The sequence below is a fragment of the Adiantum capillus-veneris genome, chromosome 14 (assembly GCF_014529385.1).
Source record: "Adiantum capillus-veneris isolate H3 chromosome 14, ASM1452938v2, whole genome shotgun sequence".
Lineage (NCBI taxonomy): Eukaryota > Viridiplantae > Streptophyta > Polypodiopsida > Polypodiales > Pteridaceae > Adiantum > Adiantum capillus-veneris.
Window position 1 is genome coordinate 122522541 of NC_140944.1, and position 23295 is coordinate 122545835.

The window sequence follows — 23295 nt, forward strand, 5'->3', positions numbered from 1 at the left end:
TTGGATGCCAAGTGGATGGAGGAGGAGGACCTATGTCACGTGCACTGTGCACATCTAACCCTATGTGTACGTGGACAAGCTACTTCATGACTAGGGTTGGGTTCAGTTCAATTCAGTTGGCTTAGGAAGTGTTCTAGCACTTTTGTGAGTCCTGTTCGCAGATCGTGCATGTCCAGACACTCAGAGTAGATGCATATCCTTTGGTTGCACATAGCATGGCCATCAGATTACCATCAAAACCGATCAAGAGCATTTTTACAGTGCATAGACCTATTTTTCCTATTTTGGCCAATTTTCACTTATTATTTTTAAGTGACTTTTGTTGGGAAACTGGGTAGGGGAATTTTGACAATCATGTATATATGAAAAGCAAGCGCTAGCACTTTCTCGCAGAAGAGGCAGCATGGACCAGACATCCAGCAGTGCACCTTCTCAGAAAGACCCCCCCGCACGACAAAACCTAGCGTTTTCAGCTAAGACAAAGCCCAGCGTTTTCAGCATTGCAGATCAGCTAGTGTTTTTGCACTTGCAGATTCCCTGACGACAACAGGACAAATGCAGTCCTAGCATTTTTGGATCATGCAGCAAACCTTGCGTTTTGCAGTTTCCGCACGACGGCTTCAGCATATGCATTAGCGTTACCGCAAGTCCCAAACCTCGCAGATCTCACCTTCCCGCAGCAGATCCTCGCCGCACGGTCAGATCCACCGAAGTTTGCAGATTCAGCCCGAAAAACGCAGATTTTAGCATCTGCATTTTCAGCATGTCGTCGTCACATCGTCGTCATCACCGTCGTCACCGACATAGAGTCAAAAGTCAGCAGATAAAGATTTGCAGATTTCAGCCATTAGCGTTTTCAGATTTCAGCCCATCTCGTCGTCGTCCTCATCGTCAGCAAGTCCATTGCATTGTAGAGATTTGTGCAATCAATAGTAGACCGCTCTCGCCATAGAGAGTGGGGCCTTCGGAGGAGGGTTTGACAACATTCTGGTGTTGTATTCGCCATAGAGAGTGGGGCTTCCGAGAAGGGTTTGACAACATTCTAATGTCGTATTCTTCTCTCTCTATCTCTCAGTCTCAACACCTTCATTCACAATGTTTACCACTTTGTTTGTGATCATTTGCACTCTCTCACTAAAGGAACGGAAGGCTCTCCCTTCCGTAAGTAAAAGGAACCTTAAGCACACTTCGGAGCACTCATCTTGAGCAAAATTCAACATTCACATCCGCCGCACCTTACATTGGTATCAAAGCTTTGGCAATGTTCAGTATCACTCAAGGAAAGAACCACAAGAATTTTTTTTGCTACCCAAGTCCTCTTGGGCGTGTCGATTCCTAATCATGTTTTTGAAGAGTGACAAGAATCCCAAGAAAGAAGGGCTTGTCCAACCACCCCTTGTTTCTCTTTTCACTCATTGAGAGCGGAACGTGCACTTGGACGCCGGCCAATCGACGTGAGGTGGAAAAAAGCGACCTTGGTGTGAGCGCAAGGCCGCCAAGGGGTGCGCCCGCGGGAAAGAGAAGAGCTCGGGTAAGAAAAGATCCTTCTCTAACACAGATTGCAAGCTAAAGAAGAACTCAAGAACTCAAGGACTCGAGAACCCAAGAACCCAAGACCCCCAAGAACCTCAAGACCCTCAAGCACCCAAGAACCACAAGAACCCAAGTTCCCCGTGAACTTAAGAACCCAAGACTTCAGTGGATGGTCATCACCCGCCGAAGCGGAATGGATACTTCGCATGGAGGTGGTGAGCATGGGAGTGGCGAAGAAGAGTTTTCCCCACCAGGAGGTTTCTATGACCCTCCCCTTTCCCCATCTACGCCAAGGATTGCACTAACTCCTATGGAGGCTTTCGACAAGATGATGATGGACAGGAAGTTAGAACGCGAAGCAAGAAAAGCAGAAAGAAAGGCAGAACACACATAAAGAATGGCAGCCATAGAGCGTAAATACAAAGAAAGAATGGCAGTGATAGAGCGTGAGCTCGAGCAACTACGCTTGGCTGCTGCAGAAAGAAAAACGGAATTGGATTGCGAGCAATTTGTTCATTCTTCATCTCTCATTTCTAATGTGCAAGCGAAGATTGAAAAGAATGAGACTCTCTCAATCTCTTCTTTTCCAAAGCATGACACTCAAGATTTCCATGATTATGATAAGCATGATGATTTGAATGATAATAATAAGCATGATGAATTGGATGATAATGATGACACACACGATTTGGATGATACTGACAAGCATTTGCATGATCAAGATGTGATTATTCACGAGCATGATGATTTGCATGATCAAGATGTGATTACTCACAAGCATGATGATTTGCAAGAAAAAGATGTGATTGTTCATAAGCATGATGGTTTAGTTGATGCTTTTTCTAGTGAAGCTAGCCTCATTGCAGATTCGATCAATCATGAAAAACCGATCTTAGCTCTCGAGTCGAGGTCCATAGAATCCCCACAAGAAGATTTGATCAATCACGAAGAACCGATCTTGGCTCTCGAGTCGAGGTCCAAAGAACCCCCACAGGAAGTATTATGTGTTCAAATGATTAGTCAGCACGCATTGTTCAAGTGTTTCATTCGTGATGCTTTCCTGTATTTTAATCACCGTCCTTATGTGATCCCTTTTCATAGGCATGACATATGGTACGATGAACACGATTCACTCATAAATGAGAACGGATGTATGCAGATTACTCATGAAAAGCTGACATGTTTGCACTCAAGGAATTCACAATCCATGTCTCTTCCTTGGCATGACACAGTATCCGAAAGAGCACAAGAAGAAGTGAGCATGAAGAAACGGCATTTCCATTGTGATTTGCCACAGTTGATTGATTTAGATCAGAAAGCCAAGTTTCGATTCCATTGTTTGCGTTTTTTTTATGAACGATTTGGCACTTCGTCTATATGTTCATCTACATTGCATGCACAGTCTTTAGAAGAATTTTTCCAATCACTTTACATGGAATGGGTATGTTCATGTTTCTGTGTTGGAAGTGGTAGTGGTTTCAGGAATTTTCATCCTCGGAGATTCTTGAAGAAGGTAGACGCATGACTATAGACGAAGTTGAAGCATTGAAGGAGCCACAGATGACTTTGTGTTGCTATCGGCGCGGCCCAAAGAAGCAAGCATTGCATACCTTTATGAAGTTCAAGTATCGCATGACCCACACATCCGAGTGGGCCGGCAAAGAGTCCTTTCTAGGATTCCAAGCACTGTTAGCGATCTCCCTCGACGCCTTACAATTCAGTATCAGTATCCCACTTTGAAAAGAAGGGAATGTCACGTGCACATCTAACCCTATGTGTACGTGGACATGCTACTTCATGAGTAGGGTTGGGTTCAGTTCAGTTCAGTTAGCTTAGGAAGTGTTCTAACACTCTTGTGAGTATGTTCGCAAATCGTGCATGTCCAGACACGTAGAGTAGATGCATATCCTATGGTTGTACACAGCATGGCCATCAGATTACCATCAGAACCCATCAGGAGCATTTTTACAGTGCATAGACCTATTTTTCCTATTTTAGCCAATTTTCACTTATTACTTTTAAGTGACTTTTGTTGGGAAACTGGGTAGGGCAATTTTGACAATCATGTATATAAGAAAAGCTAGCGCTAGCACTTTCTGGCAGCAAAGGCAACAGGGACCAGACATCCAGCAGTGCACCTTCTCAGCAAGATCCCCCCCCGGCAACAAAACCTAGCATTTTCAGCCAAGACATAGCCCAACATTTTCAGCATTGCAGATCAGCCAGTGTTTTTGCACTTGCAGATTCCCTGGCGACAGCAGGACAGATTCAGCCCTAGCGTTTTTGGATCATGCAGCAAACCTAGCATTTTGCAAATTCCCCACAACGGCTTCAGCATATGCATTAGCGTTTTCAGTTTTCAGCAGTTAGCAACCGTACCGCAAGTCCCAAACCTCGCAGATCTCACCTTCCCGCAGCAGATCCTTGCCGCACAGTCAGATCCACCGAAGTTTGCAGATTCAGCCCAGAAAACGCAGATTTTAGCATCTGCGTTTTCAGCATGTCGTCGTCACGTCGTCGTCGTCACTGACATAGAGTCAGAATTCAGCAGATAAAGATTTGCAAATTTCAGCCATTAGCATTTTCAGATTTCAGCCCGTCTCATCGTCGTCCTCATCGTTGTCGACATCGTCAGCAAGTCCATTGCATTGTAGAGATTTGTCAATCAATACTAGACCGCTCTCGCCATAGAGAGAGGGGCCTTCGGAGGAGGGTTTGACAACATTCTGGTGTTGTATTCGCCATAGCGAGTGGGGCCTTCCAAGGAGGGTTTGACAACATTTTGGTGTCGTATTCGCCATAGCGAGTGGGGCCTTCCGAGGAGGGTTTGACAACATTCTGATGTCGTATTCTTCTCTCTCTATCTCTCAGTCTCAGCGCCTTCATTCACAATGTTTACCACTTTGTTTGTGATCATTTGCACTCTCTCACTAAAGGAACGGAAGGCTCTCCCTTCCGTAAGTAAAAGGAACCTTGAGCAAAGTTCGGAGCACTCAACTTGAGCAAAGTTCAACATTCACATCCGCTGCACCTTACATTGGTATCAGAGTTGTCACAAGACGAGCACCACGTGCCAATAGAAAAGAACAGACTGAACAGACTTTTAGCACTCCATTAACAATTGAGCTGAAAAAGAGAGAGAGACGACACGCGACACGGAGTGGCGGAATTCCACCCCAGAGAGTATTGGCCCCATACCTTGGCGCCCCTTTCGGTATTTTTTTATATTGCATCAATACAGTACGAGCCGCTACTCCAGACACTGCACCTTCTCCAGGAAGCATGCCAGAGAATGAGCCGTGACCTCATATTTAAAGGCCCTTGGCCTGAAAAGCACTTACAATGAAGAGCCTTCAAAACTCAAAAGCATCTGGTCCAAAAGCAAAGCCAAAAGCTGCCAGTGTAATTTACCGAAATCCATACAGTCTACCACGTCATCAACGAGCGAAAAACGCGGAAATCCGTACAGCTTGCCACGTCATCATGCCAACGCAATTTTCCGAATCTGCCACGTCATCACTTTTTGCTTGCGTGCGGGTCTTGCTTTATTCTAATCCTTTATGTCACTTGGGGCCCAATCGGACGGGGTCCCCATAAGTTGGTAGGACTTCTTCTGTTACTTGCTCTACTTAGGGTTTAGGCCCCTCGGCCGGCATCTGTAAGTTGGCTTCATTCTTCAGGCTTTGACACGTCAACAGTTTGTGGCAATCTCCCCTTTTTGAAAGAGAGTAATCGTCCGCGATTACAGCATATCTGCAAAACAACTCAAGTTAGCTCAAAAATTTCCAAGGGTCATTCCGAGGGACATTCTGAGGGACAATCAGTTTGCTCTTTTTTTGTTAAGGAGTTAGCTTCTCCTTTCTGCTCTTTTGATCAAGGAGTTAGCTTCTCCTTTCGTCCAGATCGGAACTCTTGATATTTCAGCGTAGTAAAATTAGCCATCACACCCAGACCGTACTGATCTTCCACGAGTGTCTTGATGCACTAAAATTACATACCCAGGCAATTTCATCCAATCAGGAATATTCAGTAGTTGGCACATCACAATGCAACACAAATGCTTACATATGCATGTTACAAGACACAACAAACAACGTTGAGCACTCCCCCGAGACAAACGGTCTGCGGTATGAAGCTACTCAACAACTACCTCGTCATTGCCCTCGCAAATAACCTAAAAAGGTCCGGGCCATGAGCTCAGAGGACTATACAACCAAACGCTCCCAAGACCGCAGTCTACGTCGCTTCGAGGTTCAAGCATACAACCAAACGCTCCCCAGGCATCGGCCTGCGTCGTTCGGAGGTTTCTAGCATACAACCAAACGCTCCCCAGGAATCGGCCTGCGTCGTTCCGAGGTTTTCAAACAATACCAAAATAATATTTCTCACTTCTTCACCCGGGAGTAAAATCACCAATCATTGAAACCGGTATTTAAAACCAAAGTCAAACAATGCAAATCGGCACCAAGACAGGTTTAAAACAGATAGCATCCATTTCAAACAAATTTCAAACAATACTTTCTCAAACAATGTTCAAAAGTATCTAACTAGAAAACAACTAGAGAGGTCATTCAGGGTTTTGTTCGGACAACCGAACTTTGAGGACAACGGGCTTGCCCTTTTGCATCATGATGATGGTTCGGTTCCGGACCTGGAGAGTTGCATCATTCTTGTCGTGCCAGGGCATGCCCAAGAGAACGTCGCAATTGCCCAACTTCATAATGTGGAAATCGGCTTTTCCATGATAATCTTGTATAGTCACTGGAAGTGCACCAATGAGTGGTACCACTTTCTGAGTTTGCCCCGTGGCTAGCTCAGCTTCAATTTCTCCACCCTCTGCATCATAATCAAAGTGTATCTGCTTCAAGAATTCTGGATGGATGAAGTTCTCCATAGCTCCGGGGTCAAAGAAAATAAGGGCTTTCAAGCCATTGACTTTTCCATAAGCTCTGCATAATTCATTAAAACTCTCAAGGTGTATACCATAAATATCGGGTACTAGTCCAATAGGAGGTCTAGCCTTCTTGGCCGGAGGTGGCCCCGGGGATCTGACTGTCGTGGGAGCAGACAGTTGCACTGAGGACGTCGAGGCTCGCTCAGGACATGTATTGAACGTATGCCCTGTTTGGAAACATTCGAAGCATTGGCCTTCTTGTAACAAGGCGTCTCGTTGACATTGTGTCAGACGAGGCCGTTGAGGTTGGTTTTCACGGGATTCCCAAGAATTTGTTCGTTGTTGCCGGGAGTTCTGGTTAGTGGCCGGAGGTTCTTCTTTGGTAAACTCCAGCTTTCCTTTCATGAGCTTGTAGCCAACCACGGCATGGTCCATAAGCTCTTGCATGGTAGAGACTTGCTTGGAGAGACAATATTCCTACAATGGTGATGGTAGTCCAATGGTGTAACGCTCGCACTGGTCCTCCAAGGGAATGAACTTAAAGAAGGACACCGGAAGGTACACGTCGAGAAACCTTTGGTTATAGTCGTCCATGGTTTCCGTGGCAAGCATTTTCAAGTTGCCCCACTCTGACAAAATCCGGACTTCAAACATCGAAGTCATGTAACTACGTGCAAAAACTGTCTTGAAAGCTTGCCAGGTCCTTGGAGCATGCGGTTGTGTCGCAATTGAACTCCACCATTGCATAGCATTATCTTTAAGAAATCCCGCTGCTTGAGAAATCTTGGATTCTTGTGTATAGTTCCCCAAAGCATAGATGTTGTCGAACTGCTGTAGAAACTGCAATGCTTTCTTGTGATCTTTCACCCCGGAAAAAGTGAACAATTTGACTGTCGTGCCACCATCTTTGAAATCTTTGGGTTGGTTAGGCGCACGTCCCGGGTATGGATAATAAGGGTATCCATATGGGCTCCAAACATTGTAGCCTAGTGGCGGTGGTGGTGGAGGTGAGGGCAATGGCGGTGGCAAAGGCGGTTGCACTGGATCAAGGTCAGATGGCTGCACCATATTCCTGAAGACTCCCCCGATTGGAACAGATGGCTGAGAAGGTTGTCGGTTGGAAGCTATCGTACTTTCTGGTGCAGGAGGAGGAGGTACCACCTGGGACATCAGAGGGGGTAACATGTAGCTCAAAAATTGTTGAAAACTTTGCAACATCGCTAAATTCTGCTGAGGATGCCGCGAAAGAATGTAGTGAAGCTCGTTGAGCAGAAACTGCAAATATTCTGCTGAATCCATGAATTCCAAGTCTTGGATTCTTTATGGCTTATGCCCTATAAGACACAGCGATGAAGACGGGAGCGTGCCCGATGCGCGATGAAGTAAGGGTGGGAGTGGCTAATAGGTCCGGGTTGGAGGGCGAAGATACCTCGAATAAAATTCCAATCCAATAGCTCAGTCTGTTCTTTTGTAGGACCGGTATGCTTTTAGAAAAGCAAACGCCTGATGCTTTGATACCACTGTCACAAGACAGGCACCACGTGCCATTAGAAAAGAACAGACTGAACAGACTTTTAGCACTTCATTAACAATTGAACTGAGAGAGAGAGAGAGAGAGAGACGACACGCGACACAAAGTGGTGGAATTCCACCCCAGAGAGTATTGGCCCCAAACCTTAGCGCCCCTTTCGGTATTTCTTTATATTGCATCAACACAGTGCAAGCCGGTACTCCAGACTTTGCACCTTCTCCAGGAAGCATGCCAGAGAATGAACCCTAACCTCATATTTAAAGGCCCTTGGCCTGAAAAGAACTTACAACGAAAAGCCTTCAAAACTCAAAAGCATCTGGTCCAAAAGCAAAGCCAAAAGCTGCCAGCATAATTTACAGAAATCCGTACAGTATGCCACGTCATCAACCAGCGCAAAACGCAAAAATCCGTACAGCTTGCCACGTCATCATGCCAATACAAATTTCGGAAATCTGCCACATCATCAGTTTTTGCGTGTGCGGGTCCTGCTTTATTTTAATCCTTTATGTCACTCGGGGCCCCATCGGACGGGGTCCCCATAAGTTGGTAGGACTTCTTCTGTTACTTGCTCTTCTTAGGGTTTAGGCCCCTCGGCCGGCATCTATAAATTGGCTCCATGCTTTAGGCTTTCACACGTCAGCAGTTTGTCACAAGAGCTTCCGCAAGTCCATTGCATTGTAGAGATTTGTGCAATCAATACTAGACCGCTCTCGCCATAGAGAGAGGGGCCTTCGGAGGAGGGTTTGACAACATTCTGGTGTTGTATTCGCCATAGCAAGTGGTGACTTCCGAGGAGGGTTTGACAACATTCTGGTGTCATATTCTTCTCTCTCTATCTCTCAGTCTCAGCACCTTCATTCACAGTGTTTACCACTTTTGTTTGTGATCATTTGCACTCTCTCACTAAAGGAACGGAAGGCTCTCCCTTCCCTAAGTAAAAGGAACCTTGAGCAAAGTTCGGAGCACTCATCTTGAGCAAAGTTCAACATTCACATCCACTGCACCTTACATTGGTATCAGAGCTTTGGCAGTGTTTTGTATCACTGAAGGAAAGAACCACAAGAATTTTTTTTGCTTGTTGCGGTCGCACGTAACCCAAGTCCTCTTGGGCATGTCGATTCCTAAACGTGAGTAACAAGAAACCCAAGAGAGAAGGGCTTGTCTAGCCTCCCCTTATTTCTCTTTTTACTCATTGAGAGCAGACCATGCACTTAGCGGCCGGCCAATCGACGTGAGGTGGGAAAAAGCAACCTTGGTGTGAGCGCAAGGCCGCCAAGGGGTGCGCCCGCGGGAAAGAGAAGAGCTCGGGTAAGAGAAGATCATTTTCTAACACAGATTGCAAGCTAAAGAAGAACTCAAGAACTCAAGGACTCGAGAACCCAAGAACCCAAGACCATCAAGACCCCCAAGAACCTCAAGACCCTCAAGAACCCAAGAACCACAAGAACGCAAGTTCCTTGTGAACTTAAGAACCCAAGACTTCAGTGGATGGTCATCACCCGAGGCGGAATGGATACATCGCATGGAGGTGGTGAGCATGGGAGTGCCAAAGTAGAGTTTTCCCCACCAGGAGGTTTTTCTGACCCTCCCTCTTCCCCATCTACGCCAAGGATTGCACTAACTCCTATGGAGGCTTTCGACAAGATGATGATGGACAGGAAGTTAGAACGCCAAGCAAGAAAAGCAGAAAGAAAGGCAGAACAAACAGAAAGAATGGCAGCCGTAGAGCGTAAATACAAAGAAAGAATGGCAGTCATGGAGCGTGAGCTCGAGCAACTACGCTTGGCTGCCGCAGAAAGAAAAACAGAATTGGATTGCGAGCAAGTTGTTCATTCTTCATCTCTCTAATGTGCAGGCGAAGATTGAAAAGAATGAGACTCTCTCAGTCTCTTCTTTTCCAAAGCATGACACTCAAGATTTCCATGATTATGATAAGCATGATGATTTGAATGATAATGATAAGTATGATGAATTGGATGATAATGATGACACATGATTTGGATGATACTGACAAGCATTTGCATGATCAAGATGTGATTATTCACGAGCATGATGATTTGCATAATCAAGATGTGATTACTCACAAGCACGATGATTTGCAGGAAAAAGATGTGATTGTTCACAAGGATGATGGTTTAGTTGATGCTTTTTCTAGCTTGAGTCAAGGTCCCCAGAACCCCACAAGAAGATTTGATCAATCACGAAGAACCGATCTTGGCTCTCGAGTCGAGGTCCAAAGAACCCCGAGACGAAGTATTCTGTGTTCGAATGATTAGTCAGCACGCATTGTTCGAGTGTTTCATTCGTGAGGCTTTCCTACTTTAGTCACCGTCCTTATGTGATCCCTTTTCATAGTCATGATATATGGTACGATGAACACGATTCACTCATGAATGAGCACGGATGTATGCGGATTACTCATGAAAAGCTGACATGTTTGCAGTCAAGAAATTCACATTCCATGTCGCTTCCTTGGCATGACACAGTATCCGAAAGAGCACAAGAAGGATTGAGCATTAAGCATCGGCATTTCCATTGTGATTTGCCACAGTTGATTGATTTAGGTCAGAAAGACAAGTTTCGATTCCATTGTTTGTGTGTGTTTGGTGAACGAATTGGCACTCTGTCTATATGTTCATCTACATTGCATACACACTCTTTAGAGAAGACTAGAATTTTTCCAATCACTTTACATGGAATGGGTATGTTCATGTTTTTGTGTTGGAAGTGGTTTCAGGAATTTTCATCCTCGAAGATTCTTGAAGAAGGTAGACGTGTCACAAACTGCTGACGAGTCAAAGCCTAAAGAATGGAGCCAACTTGCAGAGGCCGGCCGAGGGGCCTAAATTCTAAGAAGAACAAGTAACAGAAGAAGAAGTCCTACCAACTTATAGGGACCCCGTTCGATGGGGCCCCAAGTGACAAAGGATTGAAATAAAGCAGGACCCGCACACAAGCAACAACTGATGACGTGGCAGATTTTCGAAAATTGCGTCGGCACGATGACGTGGCAAGCCGTACGGATTTCCGCGTTTTGCGTTGGCTGATGACGTGGCAGGCTATACGGATTTCCGTGATTTACGCTGGCAGCTTTTTGGCTTTGCTTTTGGACCAGATGCTTTTTGAGTTTAAAGGCTTTTCACTGTAAACTGCTTTTGGAGCCTAGGGCCTTTAAATATGAGATTAGGACTCATTCTCTGGCATACTTCTTAGAGAAGGTGCAAAGTCTGGAGTATCGGCTTGTACTGTGCTGATGCAATATAAAGAAATACCGAAGGGGGTGCCAAGGTTTGGGGCCAATTCTCTCTGGGGTGAAATTCCGCCACTCCGTGTCGCATGTCGTCTCTCTCTCAATTCAGTTGTTATTGAAGTGCTAAAAGTCTAATCGGTATGTTCTTTTCTATTGGCACGTGGTGCCCGTCTTGTGACAGTGATATCAGAGCATCAGGCGTGTGCTTTTCTGAAAGCATACCGGTCCTACAAAAGAGCAGACAGAGCTATTGGAATTTGATTCGAGGTATCCAGGTATCTTCGCCGTACAACCCGGACTTATTAGCCACTCCTACCCTTACTTCATCGCGCATCGGACGTGCTCCCGTCTTCATCACTGTGTCTTACAGGGCATAAGCCATAAAGAACCCAAGACTTGAAATTCATGGATTCAACAGAATATTTGCAGTTTCTGCCAACGAACTCCACGACATTCTTTCGCGGCATCCTCAACAGAATCTTCCGATGCTGCAAAGTTTTCAACAATTTTTGAACTACATGTTACCCGGACTTATTAGCCACTCCCACCCTTACTTCATCGCACATCGGACGCGCTCCCGTCTCCATCACTGTGTTTTACAGGGCATAAGCCATAAAGAACCCAAGACTTGGAATTCATGGATTCAACAGAATATTTGCAGTTTTTGCTCAACAAACTCCACGACATTCTTTCGCGGCATCCTCAACAAAATCTTCCGATGCTGCAAAGTTTTCAACAATTTTTGAACTACATGTTAGCCCCTTTGATGCCCCAGGTGGTACCTCCTCCTCCGGCATCAAAAATACGAGAGCTTCCAATGGGCAACCTTCTCAACCGTCTTTTCCGATTGAGGGAGTTTTCAGGAATATGGTGCAGCCATCTGACCCCGACCCAATGCAACCGCCTTTGCCACCGCCATTGCCCCTACCTCCACCACCACCACCGCCACCAAGCCACAATGGTTGGAGCCCATATGGATACCCTTATTATCCATACCCGAGATATGCGCCTAACCAACCCAAAGATTTCAAAGATGGCGGCACGACAGTTAAATTTTTCACTTTTTCTGGGGTGAAAGATCGCAAGAAAGCATTGCAGTTTCTACAACAATTCGACAACATCTATGCTTTGGGAAACCATACAGAAGAATCCAAGATTTCTCGAGCAACGGGATTTCTTAAAGATAATGCTATGAAATGGTGGAGTTCGATCACGACACAACCGCATGCTCTAAGGATCTGGCAAGCTTTCAAGACAGTTTTTGCACGTAGTTACATGACTTCTATGTTTGAAGTACAGATTTTGGCAGAGTGGGGCATCTTGAAAATGCTTGCCACTGAAACCATGGACGAATATAACCAAAGCTTTATCGACGTGTACGTTCCCGTGTCTTTCTTTAGATATGTTCCCTTGGAGGCCCAATGCGAGCGATACACCATTGGACTACCATCACCATTGCAGGAATATTGTCTATCCAAGCAAGTCTCCACCATGCAAGAACTTATGGACCATGCCGCAGTCGGCTACAAACTGATGAAGGGAAAGCTAGAGTTTACCACAAAAGAATCTCCGGCCACTAACCACAACTGCAACAACGAACAAATTCTCGAAAGTCTCGTGAAAGTCAACCACAAAGGCCTCATTTGACACCTCAACAGCGAGACACCTTACTACAAGAAGGCCGATGTTTTGGATGCTTTCAAATAGGACATAACTATTTTAGTTGTCCTCAACGCACTGACATACCTGCGGAGCCGACTCCCGCATCGACGGTCGAAAGAAACCGAAGACCATCTCCAGCCAAACCAGCTAAACCGGCCATTGGATTAGTACCTGACATCTATGGCATACGCCTTGAAAGTACAAATGAATTGTGTCGAGCATATGGCAAAGTCAACGGTTTGAAAGCCTTAATTTTCTTTGACCCAAGAGCTACAGAAACTTCATCCATCCACAATTCTTGAAGCAGATGGACTTTGATTATGATGTAGAGGGTGGAGAAATTGAAGCTGAGCTAGCCACAGGGCAAACTCAGAGAGTGGTACCACTCATTGGTGATCTTCCAGTGACTATCCAAGATTATCATGGAAAAGCCGATTTCCACATTATGAAGTTGGGCAATTGTGATGTTCTATTAGGCATGCCTTGGCATGACAAGAATGATGCGACTCTCCAAGTTCGAAACCGAACCATTACCGTGATGCAAAAGGGCAAGCCAGTCGTCCTCAAAGTTCGGTTGTCCGAACAAAACCCTGAATGAACTCTCTAGTTGTTCTCTAGTTAGATACTTTTGAACTTTGTTTGAGAAAGTATTGTTTGAAGCTTTGTTTGAAATTTGTTGGAAATGGATGGTATCTGTTTTGAACCTGTCTTGGTGCCGATTTGAATTGTTTGACTCTGGTTTTAATACTGGTTTCAATGATTGGTGATTTTACTCCCGGGTGGAGTAGTGAGAAAAGATGTCTGAGAATGCTTGTTCATACTCATGGCCCGGACCCTTGTGGTTATTTGCGGAGGGAGTATTGAATGATTGAAAAGTGTTGTTTTTACTCATGGCCCGGACCCTTGTGGTTATTTACGAGGGGAGTATTGTTGTTGTTACTCATGGCCCGGACCTGCATGGTTATTTACGAGGAGAGTATTAAGAAGTCTGAGCAGTGGTTACTCTCAGCACCTCCAAACGACGCAGGCTGCGGTCTAGGAGGCGTTTGGTTGTAAAAGGCCTCTATATCTCATGGCCCGGACCTTTTTAGGTTATTTGCGGGAGGAGTGATGCGGGAGTCGTTGAACAGCTCATGGCCCAGACCTAGATGGTTATTTGCGGGGGGAGTGTTCATCGGCGGCTTTATGTTTCTATGTCTTGTAACATGCATATGTGAGCATTTGTGTTGCATTGTGATGTGCCACTTACTGAATATTCCTAATTGGATGAGATTGCCTAACTATGTAATTTTTTAGTGCATCAAGACACCCGTGGAAGATCATTACGGTATGGGTGTGATGGCTAATTTTACTACGCCGGAGTATCAAGAGTTTCGATCTGGACGAAAGGAGAAGCTAACTCCTCGATCAAAAGAGCAGAAAGGAGAAGCTAACTCCTTGATCAAAACAACCGAGAGGAGAAGCTAACTCCTTGATCAAAACAGCCGAAAGGAGAAGCTAACTCCTTGATCAAAAGAGCAGAAAGGAGAAGCTAACTCCTTAATAAAAAGAGCAAATTGATTGTCCCTCGGAATGACCCTCGGAAATTTTTGAGCTAACTTGAGTTGTTTTGCAGATATGCTGTAATCGTGGACGATTACTCTCTTTCAAGAAGGGGAGATGTCACAAACTACTAACGTGTCAAAGCCTAAAGAATGGAGCCAACTTGTAGAGGCCGACCGAGGGCCCTAAACCCTAAGAAGAACAAGTAACAGAAGAAGAAGTCCTACCAACTTATAGGGACCCCGTTAGATGGGGCCCCAAGTGACAAAGGGTTAAAATAAATCAAAACCCGCGTACACGCAAAAACTGATGACGTGGCAGATTTCTGAGAATTACGTTGGCATGATGATGTGGCAGGCTGTATCATTTTCGCGTTTTGCACTGGTTAATGATGTACAGGCTGTACGAATTTCTGTGATTTGCGCTGGCAGCTTTTTGGCTTTGCTTTTGGACTAGATGCTTTGAGTTTAAAGGCTTTTCACTGTAAACTGCTTTTGGGGCCTAGGGCCTTTAAATATGAGGTTAGGGCTCATTCTCTGGCATGCTTCTTGGAGAAGGTGCAAAGTCTGGAGTATCGGCTTGTACTGTGTTGATGCAATATAAAGAAATACCGAAAGGGGCGCCAAGGGTTGGGGCCAATACTCTTTGGGGTGGAATTCCGCCACTCCGTGTCGCGTGTTGTCTTTCACTCTCAGTTCAGTTGTTATTGACATGCTAAAAGTCTATTCGGTCTGTTCTTTTCTATTGGCACATGGTGCCCGTCTTGTGACAAGACGCAAGACTATAGACGAAGTTGAAGCATTAAAAGAGCCATAGATGACTTTGTGTTGCTTTCGGCACGGCCTAGAGAAGCAAGCGTTGCATACCTTTATGAAGTTCAAGTATCGCATGACCCACGCATCTGAGTGGGCCGGCGAAGAGTCCTTTCCAAGATTGCAGGCACTGATGGCGATCTCCCTCGACGCCATACAGTTCAACACCAGTTCCTCACTTTGAAAAGAAGAGAATGTCACGTGCAAATCTAACCTTGTGTGTACGTGGACAAGCTACTTCATGACTAGGGTTCAGTTCAGTTAGCTTAGGAAGTGTTCTGACACTCTTGTGAGTCTGTTCGCAAATCGTGCATGTCCAGACACATAGAGTAGATGCATATCCTCTGGTTGTACACAGCATGGCCATCAGATTACCATCAGAACCCATCAGGAGCATTTTTACAGTGCATAGACCTATTTTTCCTATTTTAGCCAATTTTCACTTATTATTTGTAAGTGACTTTTGTTGGGAAACTGGGTAGGGCAATTTTGACAATCATGTATATAAGAAAAGCTAGCGCTAGCACTTTCTGGCAGAAGAGGCAACAGGACCAGACATCCAGCAGTGCACCTTCTCAGCAAGATCCCCCCCCCCGGCGACAAAACCTAGCGTTTTCAGCCAAGACATAGCCCAGCATTTTCAGCATTGCAGATGCCAGCGTTTTTGCACTTGCACATTCCCTGGCAACACCAAGACAGATTCAGCCCTAGCGTTTTTGGATCATGTAGCAAACCTAGCGTTTTGCAAATTCCCCACGACGGCTTCAGCATATGCATTAGCGTTTTCAGTTTTCAACAGTTAGCAACTGTACCGCAAGTCCCAAACCTCGCAGATCTCACCTTCCCGCAGCAGATCCTTGCCGCACAGTCACATCCACCGAAGTTTGCAGATTCAGCCCAAAAAACGCAGATTTTAGCATCTACAGCGAGTGGGGCCTTCCGAGGAGGGTTTGACAACATTTTGGTGTCGTATTCTTCTCTCTCTATCTCTCAGTCTCAGCACCTTCATTCACAACGTTTACCACTTGTTTGTGATCATTTGCACTCTCTCACTAAAGGAACGGAAGGCTCTCCCTTCCGTAAGTAAAAGAAACCTTGAGCACAGTTCGGAGCACTCATCTTGAGCAAAGTTCAACATTCACATCCGCTGCACCTTACATTGGTATCAGAGCTTTGGCAGTGTTTTCTATCACTCAAGGAAAGAACCACAAGAATTTTTTTTGCTTGTTGCGGTCGCACATAACCCAAGTCCTCTTGGGCGTGTCGATTCCTAATCGTGTTTTTGAAGAGTGACAGGAAACCCAAGAAAGAAGGGTTGTCCAGCCTCCCCTTGTTTCTCTTTTCACTCATTGAGAGCGGACCGTGCAATTGTGGCCGGCCAATCGACGTGAGGTGGGAAAAAGCAACCTTGGTGTGAGCGCAAGGCCGCCAAGGGGTGCGTCCGCAGGAAAGAGGAGAGCTCGGGTAAGAGAAGATCATTTTCTAACACAGATTGCAAGCTAAAGAAGAACTCAAGAACTCAAGGGCTCAAGAACCCAAGAACCCAAGACCCTCAAGACCCCCAAGAACCTCAAGACCCTCAAGAACCCAAGTTCCTCGTGATCCACAAGAACCCAGGTTCCCACAAGAACCCAAGTTCCCCGTTTTGTGACAAACTGGGTAGGGCAATTTTGACAATCATGTATGTAAGAAAAGCTAGCGCTAGCACTTTCTCGCAGAAGAGGCAGCAAAGACCAGACATCCAACAATGCACCTTCTCAGCAAGATCCCCCCGGCGACAAAACCTAGCGTTTTCAGCCAAGACAAAGCCCAGTGTTTTCAGCATTACAAATCAGCCAGCGTTTTTGCACTTGCAGATTCCCTGGCGACAGCAAGACAGATTCAGCCCTAGCGTTTTTGGATCATGTAGCAAACCTAGCGTTTTGCAGATTCCCCACGACGGCTTCAGCATATGCATTAGCGTTTTAAGTTTCAGCAGTTAGCAACTGTACCGCAAGTCCCAAACCTCGCAGATCTCACCTTCCTGCACAGCAGATCCTCGCCGCACGGTCAGATCCACCGGAGTTTGCAGATTCAGCCCGGAAAACGCAGATTTTAGCATCTGCGTTTTCAGCATGTCGTCGTCACATCCCCGTCGTCACGACATAGAGTCAAAATTCAGTAGATAAAGATTTACAGATTTCAGCCATTAGCGTTTTCAGATTTCAGCCCGTCCCGTCGTCGTCCTCATCGTCGTCGACATCATCGGCAAGTCCATTGCATTGTAGAGATTTGTGCAATCAATAGTAGACCGCTCTCGCCATAGAGAGTGGGGCCTTCGGAGGGGGTTTGACAACATTCTGGTGTTGTATTCGCCATAGAGAGTGGGGCCTTCGGAGGAGGGTTTGACAATTCTGGTGTCGTACTCTTCTCTCTCTATCTCTCAGTCTCAGCACCTTCATTCACAGTGTTTACCACTTTGTTTGTGATCATTTGCACTCTCTCACTAAAGGAACGGAAGGCTCTCCCTTCCGTAAGTAAAAGAAACCTTGAGCAAAGTTCAGAGCACTCATCTTGAGCTAAGTTCAACATTCATATCCGCTGCACCTTAGAACCTAGCACATATTAGAGTTTTACCTTGATGCTTTTGGTTTAGCATCGACTATTCCAAGAGTTATCGATGAATCAACAGGTTGAATTTAGAGCGGTGCAGACTACACAAGAGGGAAGTTACTCCGCTCCTTTGTCACAGGTTACCTCGATAAAATAAAGTCATTGATTTCTTTTGAGATTTCAAGGATACTGACGAGCTGACAGTATGACTTTACATAAAGAAGTACTTTAAAATGGGATTCCTAAAATGAATCTATTACATGTACTCTCTCATGCTTGAGTGCATGTTTGAAAGGCAAAATGAATGCAGCATTTTGTCTAATTCACCTAAGGGGTGATGTGGATATGATAGTAACAAGATTTAGTAGATCAAGACATTCATGGAAAGATCACGGTGGTCTGGATGTGATTGATAAATAAGTTACAATCATCATGATTCTCATCTAAGATCTCGACGGAAATAGTGATGTGAATGTGATGTGAATGTTTAGTGACTGTCGTCTTTGTGCAAGTGCTAGACATATGTGGTCTAGTATGTCGGTACTTAGAGTCGATGTCTGTTGAACTTGTTTTTGTCCTATGTCTGTTTTGCAAGCATAATCAAGGGCAATTACAATTCTTTCAAGAGGGGTATGTCACAAAGTGATGACGTGGCATGGCCTAAAGGACTAAACCCGGACAAAAGAGGGCTTGAACATCACAGGCTGAATCAGAAGAAGTTTTAACCAACTTACCGAACTTAGCCGAGTGGCCCAAGAGAAGGAAGTTTAAAATTTAATAAGTTGTTCCAACTTATGGACCCAAGCCGAAGGGTCTAAAACTTATAGAAATAAAGCGCGGACCCTAATTTACGAAGGGAATGCTGACCTTGCAACGTTGTACGATAGGCCGCATATTTTGATGACTGCTGACGTGGCACTACACGGACGCCCACGTTTTACGGAAGCTGCTAGCAGTGCCTCGTTTTGGGATTTGGAGCTTTTAGGGACCAGTGCTTTTCATGTAACTACTTTTGAGTCAAGCCAAGGGCCTTTATATTAGTGTGTCAGGGCCTCCTCTTTTGACAGATTTGCTTGCGAGCACTACAAAGGAGAGGATCCTCGGACATTGTACTTATTGAAGCATAATAATAAAGAAATAGAGAAGAGGGACACCAGTCTTTGGGGCCACTGCATCTGGGCGTAGAACTCTGTTGTGCCATGTCGTCTCTCTCAATTTTATTAAGTTATTTCAGTTTCTCTCACGTGTGTTGCATTAGATCTTTGGCTTGGAGTGTCCAAGTCTATTACATTGCCCTACTCACTACCCTACAACACTGCCCTTACAGATAGTTGGACACCCCATCAATATGCTAGCATAGAAAACTGCAAATAAATAGAAACTCTCGCTCCAAGAAATCCTAGGAGCGGGGGTCCCGCCTGATGCGGGCCTACCAGGTGGACACAACACATATGTACCATAGTTGCCACTTCTCCAATCACCGAAACTTATAAAACGTTTCAAACATTTCGAAATGAATGTTTCATACGCGAATGCTTTCTACTAATGTGGAAGTCACTTGGTCTTGTCCATTGTTAATTTGATTGAAGTTTTCTACTTCAAAGTAACTTTTTGGATCTCTTAATCTACTTTGTTGATTTAAGACTTGAGTGCTCATAAGTGTCACGTGACACATCCCAACCCTATGTGTCCGTGGACAAGCTACACCACAGCAGTGTTCAGTCAGTCCGATCAAGTTAGATTAGCAGTGATCTGGCACTTTTGTGAGTCTATTCGTAGACCGTGCATGTCCAGTCACTTAGCATAGATGCATATCCTCCGGTTGCACGCAGCATGATCATCGGAATTCCCATCAGAATCCATTAGCATCAGTTAGGGGAATTTTCCAGTTCAATTTGCTTGTTTTCCTATTTATTGGGATTTTCACTTATTATTTTTAAGTGACTTTCCAACAAAAGTAGGTAGGGCAATTTTGCTAAGTTAATATATAAGCAAACCCAAGTTAGCACTTTCTCGCAGAAGAGGCAGCAGGAGCTTCCCGCTCAACAGGCAACTTCTCAGCAATACCCCCCTCTCATGACCCCCCATCGCCATACCACCCATTACCTGGCGTTTTTCTCCCCTTCCATCAAGACCATTGCCTAGCGTCTTCCCCTTAGCCTCAACCGCACCATTAGCGTTTGACTTCATGACCCAGATCAGCCATTAGAGTTTTGCTAACGCCAGACAAGCTGAGATTTTCCAGCGTTTTCAGCCAGGTACTAACGCTAGCAGATCTGCAAACATTCAGCGTTTTGGATCAGCAGCCCCAGCGTTTTTGATCAGCAAATTCAGCAGTGAGAAAACGCAGATTTTCAGCCTAGACACAGAAGCAGGTCAGCCCCCAAGTTGGTTGCAGATGCTCCCCCATTTTCAGCCATAAAAACGCAGCCAAAACAGTCATTTTCAGCCACCGAAACAGTCCCGAAATTCAACAATTAGAAGATCCCAGATTTCAGTCACCACCGTCGTCGTCATCGGCATAGTCCCATTGCATCAGTCCTTTGCATACGCATTGTAAAGACTCGAGTGTTCATAAGTTATTAGTGTAAGCTCTAAGCATACATATTTATGGCCTGATACTCAAGAGATTTTAACGAAATTTCGATTGTAGTGTTTCATAACTTTTGAAACTCATTGCATACGAACATTTCACAAACTAGCAAAACGTTTCGGAACTCCATGGCTACTATGATATGTACCTAGATGAATCCAAGATAAGCCCAGATTCACTTTAAAAGAAAGTGCAAGGTATAGACTCATGGTAGTCATCCATAAGTCAATATGATCATCAGCTCCATCATGCATAGTATTGACTAAATACTACAACATCCCCACTAACGTCGTTAGTGCCCAATAGTGGGTATGAAACTGGGTACCAATGCTCACCCACACCCACACCACATACACACACACACATGCATGCATTAAAATACTAAGTTTTCGTCATAAGTCTAGAGATTTAGAGCACAATAGGTGTCTTGTCACCGCCAAGAAGGTATGCCTACCTCAGGTACGAACTTCGTATTACGCTCTGAACAGTTCGTACTCTACAAGCTAATACTGTGTCATTCAATCAAGTTACAAATGGCCAAAGGCAAAACAGTCCTCATTCCCTAATCTACTCATGGGAGGTACCAGAGCCACCACAGTACAGAAAGATGTAACTCTAGCCGCTTCTAGTGCATCAAGAATTCTGTTTGGATAACATGGCTAGATAATGATCCTAGACTCTAGTGCATCAACAATTCCGTTTGGATGAGCTGATTGAATCATGATTATAGTGCATCGAGAGTTCTGGATCGGGTAAGATAACTAGATGGATTGTTTGCATCTGATTGTTCAGTGTGAACAATGTGGATGTTATCTGACATCCAGTCTGCAGCAACAGGGTATGTGCGGACGCATGCATTGTGGCCACTTGATCTCTCTTTAGTCGGGCAAAGGAGCATTTGCATGGATTCCAATACATTAAAATTGTATCTCATACATGAGAGTGATATGTTGTAATCTCCACGAAATGAACATGGATCACGTGCACTTTGAACTTATTTCTCAAAGCAATGTGGCTCTTTCAAACCTGTTTAACATGAGATCTGCATCCTCTTAGTCAAAAGTATGAGCATCGCGATAGCTTTCTCTGCGTCTAAAGGTTGGTGTCGAACCAGGCAAGGAGAATCATTTATTCAAATCAAACTGCTACACAATTGGGTTGATATTGGCTTGGCAAATATCTACAAAAGATGCTATCTCTAGGTTCATGAATAGACCTCCTACTAAACTTGCCAATTGGAAGCTCACTACATGACCTCTACATTGTAGATTACAACTTGTCCATGACCACTTCTTCATGTGAGGTGCACATTTTCTTAAAATCCATAATAATAAACAGGCCATAGTTTGTTGCAATCTTCAAAGCAGGAATGTTTTGTCTGAAAGTATTGCTGTCTCTGTTTCAGTTAGGTTATGAGAGTAGTATGGTATTTTTGTTGCTTGGTTTCCACCTGTAGGTATAAAGGCTTATCTAAGATAGGGAACAAACCACAAAGTGCACATTACATTCTACATGCTCCACTGAGAAGGAGGAATGTTGGGCCGACCACAATCCAACATTACTCACAAGAAACTGGTTTGGTTAGCATAAGTCTAAAAGATCACAGTGAGTCTGACAATGATGTGCACAAAAATGAACAGCATGCTCCACTCAAGAGGACATAATGTAAGGACGTCCACTATTCAATGCACACAAGTACACGAGAGAGTCTTTGGGGGTCCTTTGGTAAACTGCAAACGAGAAATCTCATTACCCGAAAGAACACCAAAAATTTGCAAAAGCAACTCACCCACCAATTCTCTGCCCTGAAAACCCTCCTCCTTTGACACATAGCGTGCCATGCATCTCCATCTTAGGCGGGAAATGCCCACCTGCTTCAAAGAGCATATCCAACTGCTGTTGGGAAGGTAGTTCAAACTAGACATGGCGAGACCACATGCTCCTAACCTGGAAATACGTAGCAAGGAATGTCATAGTAGGCACTCGAAGGCATGGTTGGGAATTTCTTCTGCTCGCGCTAGTGGCAACCCTCCCACGACTTGCCCTTAAGTTTTTGAAATCCGAAAAATACTTTTCAAAAATTCCTAAAATACTACGAAACAACGATTACTTCTTCCCAATTGATGGTACTTTGGGCTCATGACATTAAATAATTTATTGCTTGTAAACAGATATGCGCTTTTTGTGAGCTCATTGGTGAGAAATTTTTGTCCAAGGTACTTAGGATAGTCCTCTACAAGAAAAGTGGATAAACTATTTGAAAATTAGAGCTTCCATTTAAGATTGGTTCACAAAGATTTTGGGTATCTTTTAAATATCAATAATATTTTGGAGAATTACGGAGGGGTATTTTGGTCATCATTCGTTGATTTTAAACTAGAGACTCTACACACTATTGTTGCGCTAGGGCCCACAAATTCACTCCACATAGCCTTTGCTCTATGCAATTTACACACATCCACATGTATAGCTTATGTGGATCCCTACTAGTTGTCATGTCATCACCACTTCTAATAACTTTTGGATGGAGGCATGTGGCTGCCCGAACATGGCACCTTTGTCATTGATTAATCAATAAACTTCCTTTTCATTTTCTCGAAGTATCTAACCATTGTTTTTTATGTCTTGCCCGCTATTTCAATCAGAGGGCCAAGTTTTGGGTTGACGGCCATCTGAAAATGGTAATGCATAGCCCCCCATGGTGGTTAATGGCGATCGTGAGCCATCTGTAAATTGGGGGGATCAAGGTTAAGGGACACTATCGACCATTCCATTACTTTTGATGAACTAAGTGGTGAAGTAGGGACCCTAAATAGACGCTTGTGATGACATTTCTTTATTATATTTAAATTCGGCACTAATGCAATGTGTTTTGAGAGAGAGATG

At 44.6% G+C, this 23295-nt stretch overlaps 1 protein-coding gene across 5 annotated transcripts in view; it reads right to left on the minus strand.

Annotated features, from left to right (window-relative positions):
• The window catches only part of LOC147443060 (Nuclear transport factor 2 (NTF2) family protein), a 107539-nt gene extending 85046 nt beyond the window's left edge, over nucleotides 1–22493 (minus strand). The window contains exons 1-2 of one of the 5 annotated variants that reach the window (XM_086528987.1): nucleotides 22357–22493; nucleotides 22203–22280 (exon numbers count right to left, since the gene is read on the minus strand). In XM_086528987.1, coding sequence (XP_086385113.1) covers nucleotides 22203–22280; nucleotides 22357–22402 — 124 coding nt within the window. In that variant the 5' untranslated portion in view covers nucleotides 22403–22493. Of the gene's footprint in view, nucleotides 1–22198 lie in introns of all 5 variants that reach the window. The other 4 variants (XM_086528989.1, XM_086528986.1, XM_086528988.1 and 1 more) reach the window with 4 other exon arrangements.
• Between the last annotated feature and the right edge of the window lie 802 nt (nucleotides 22494–23295).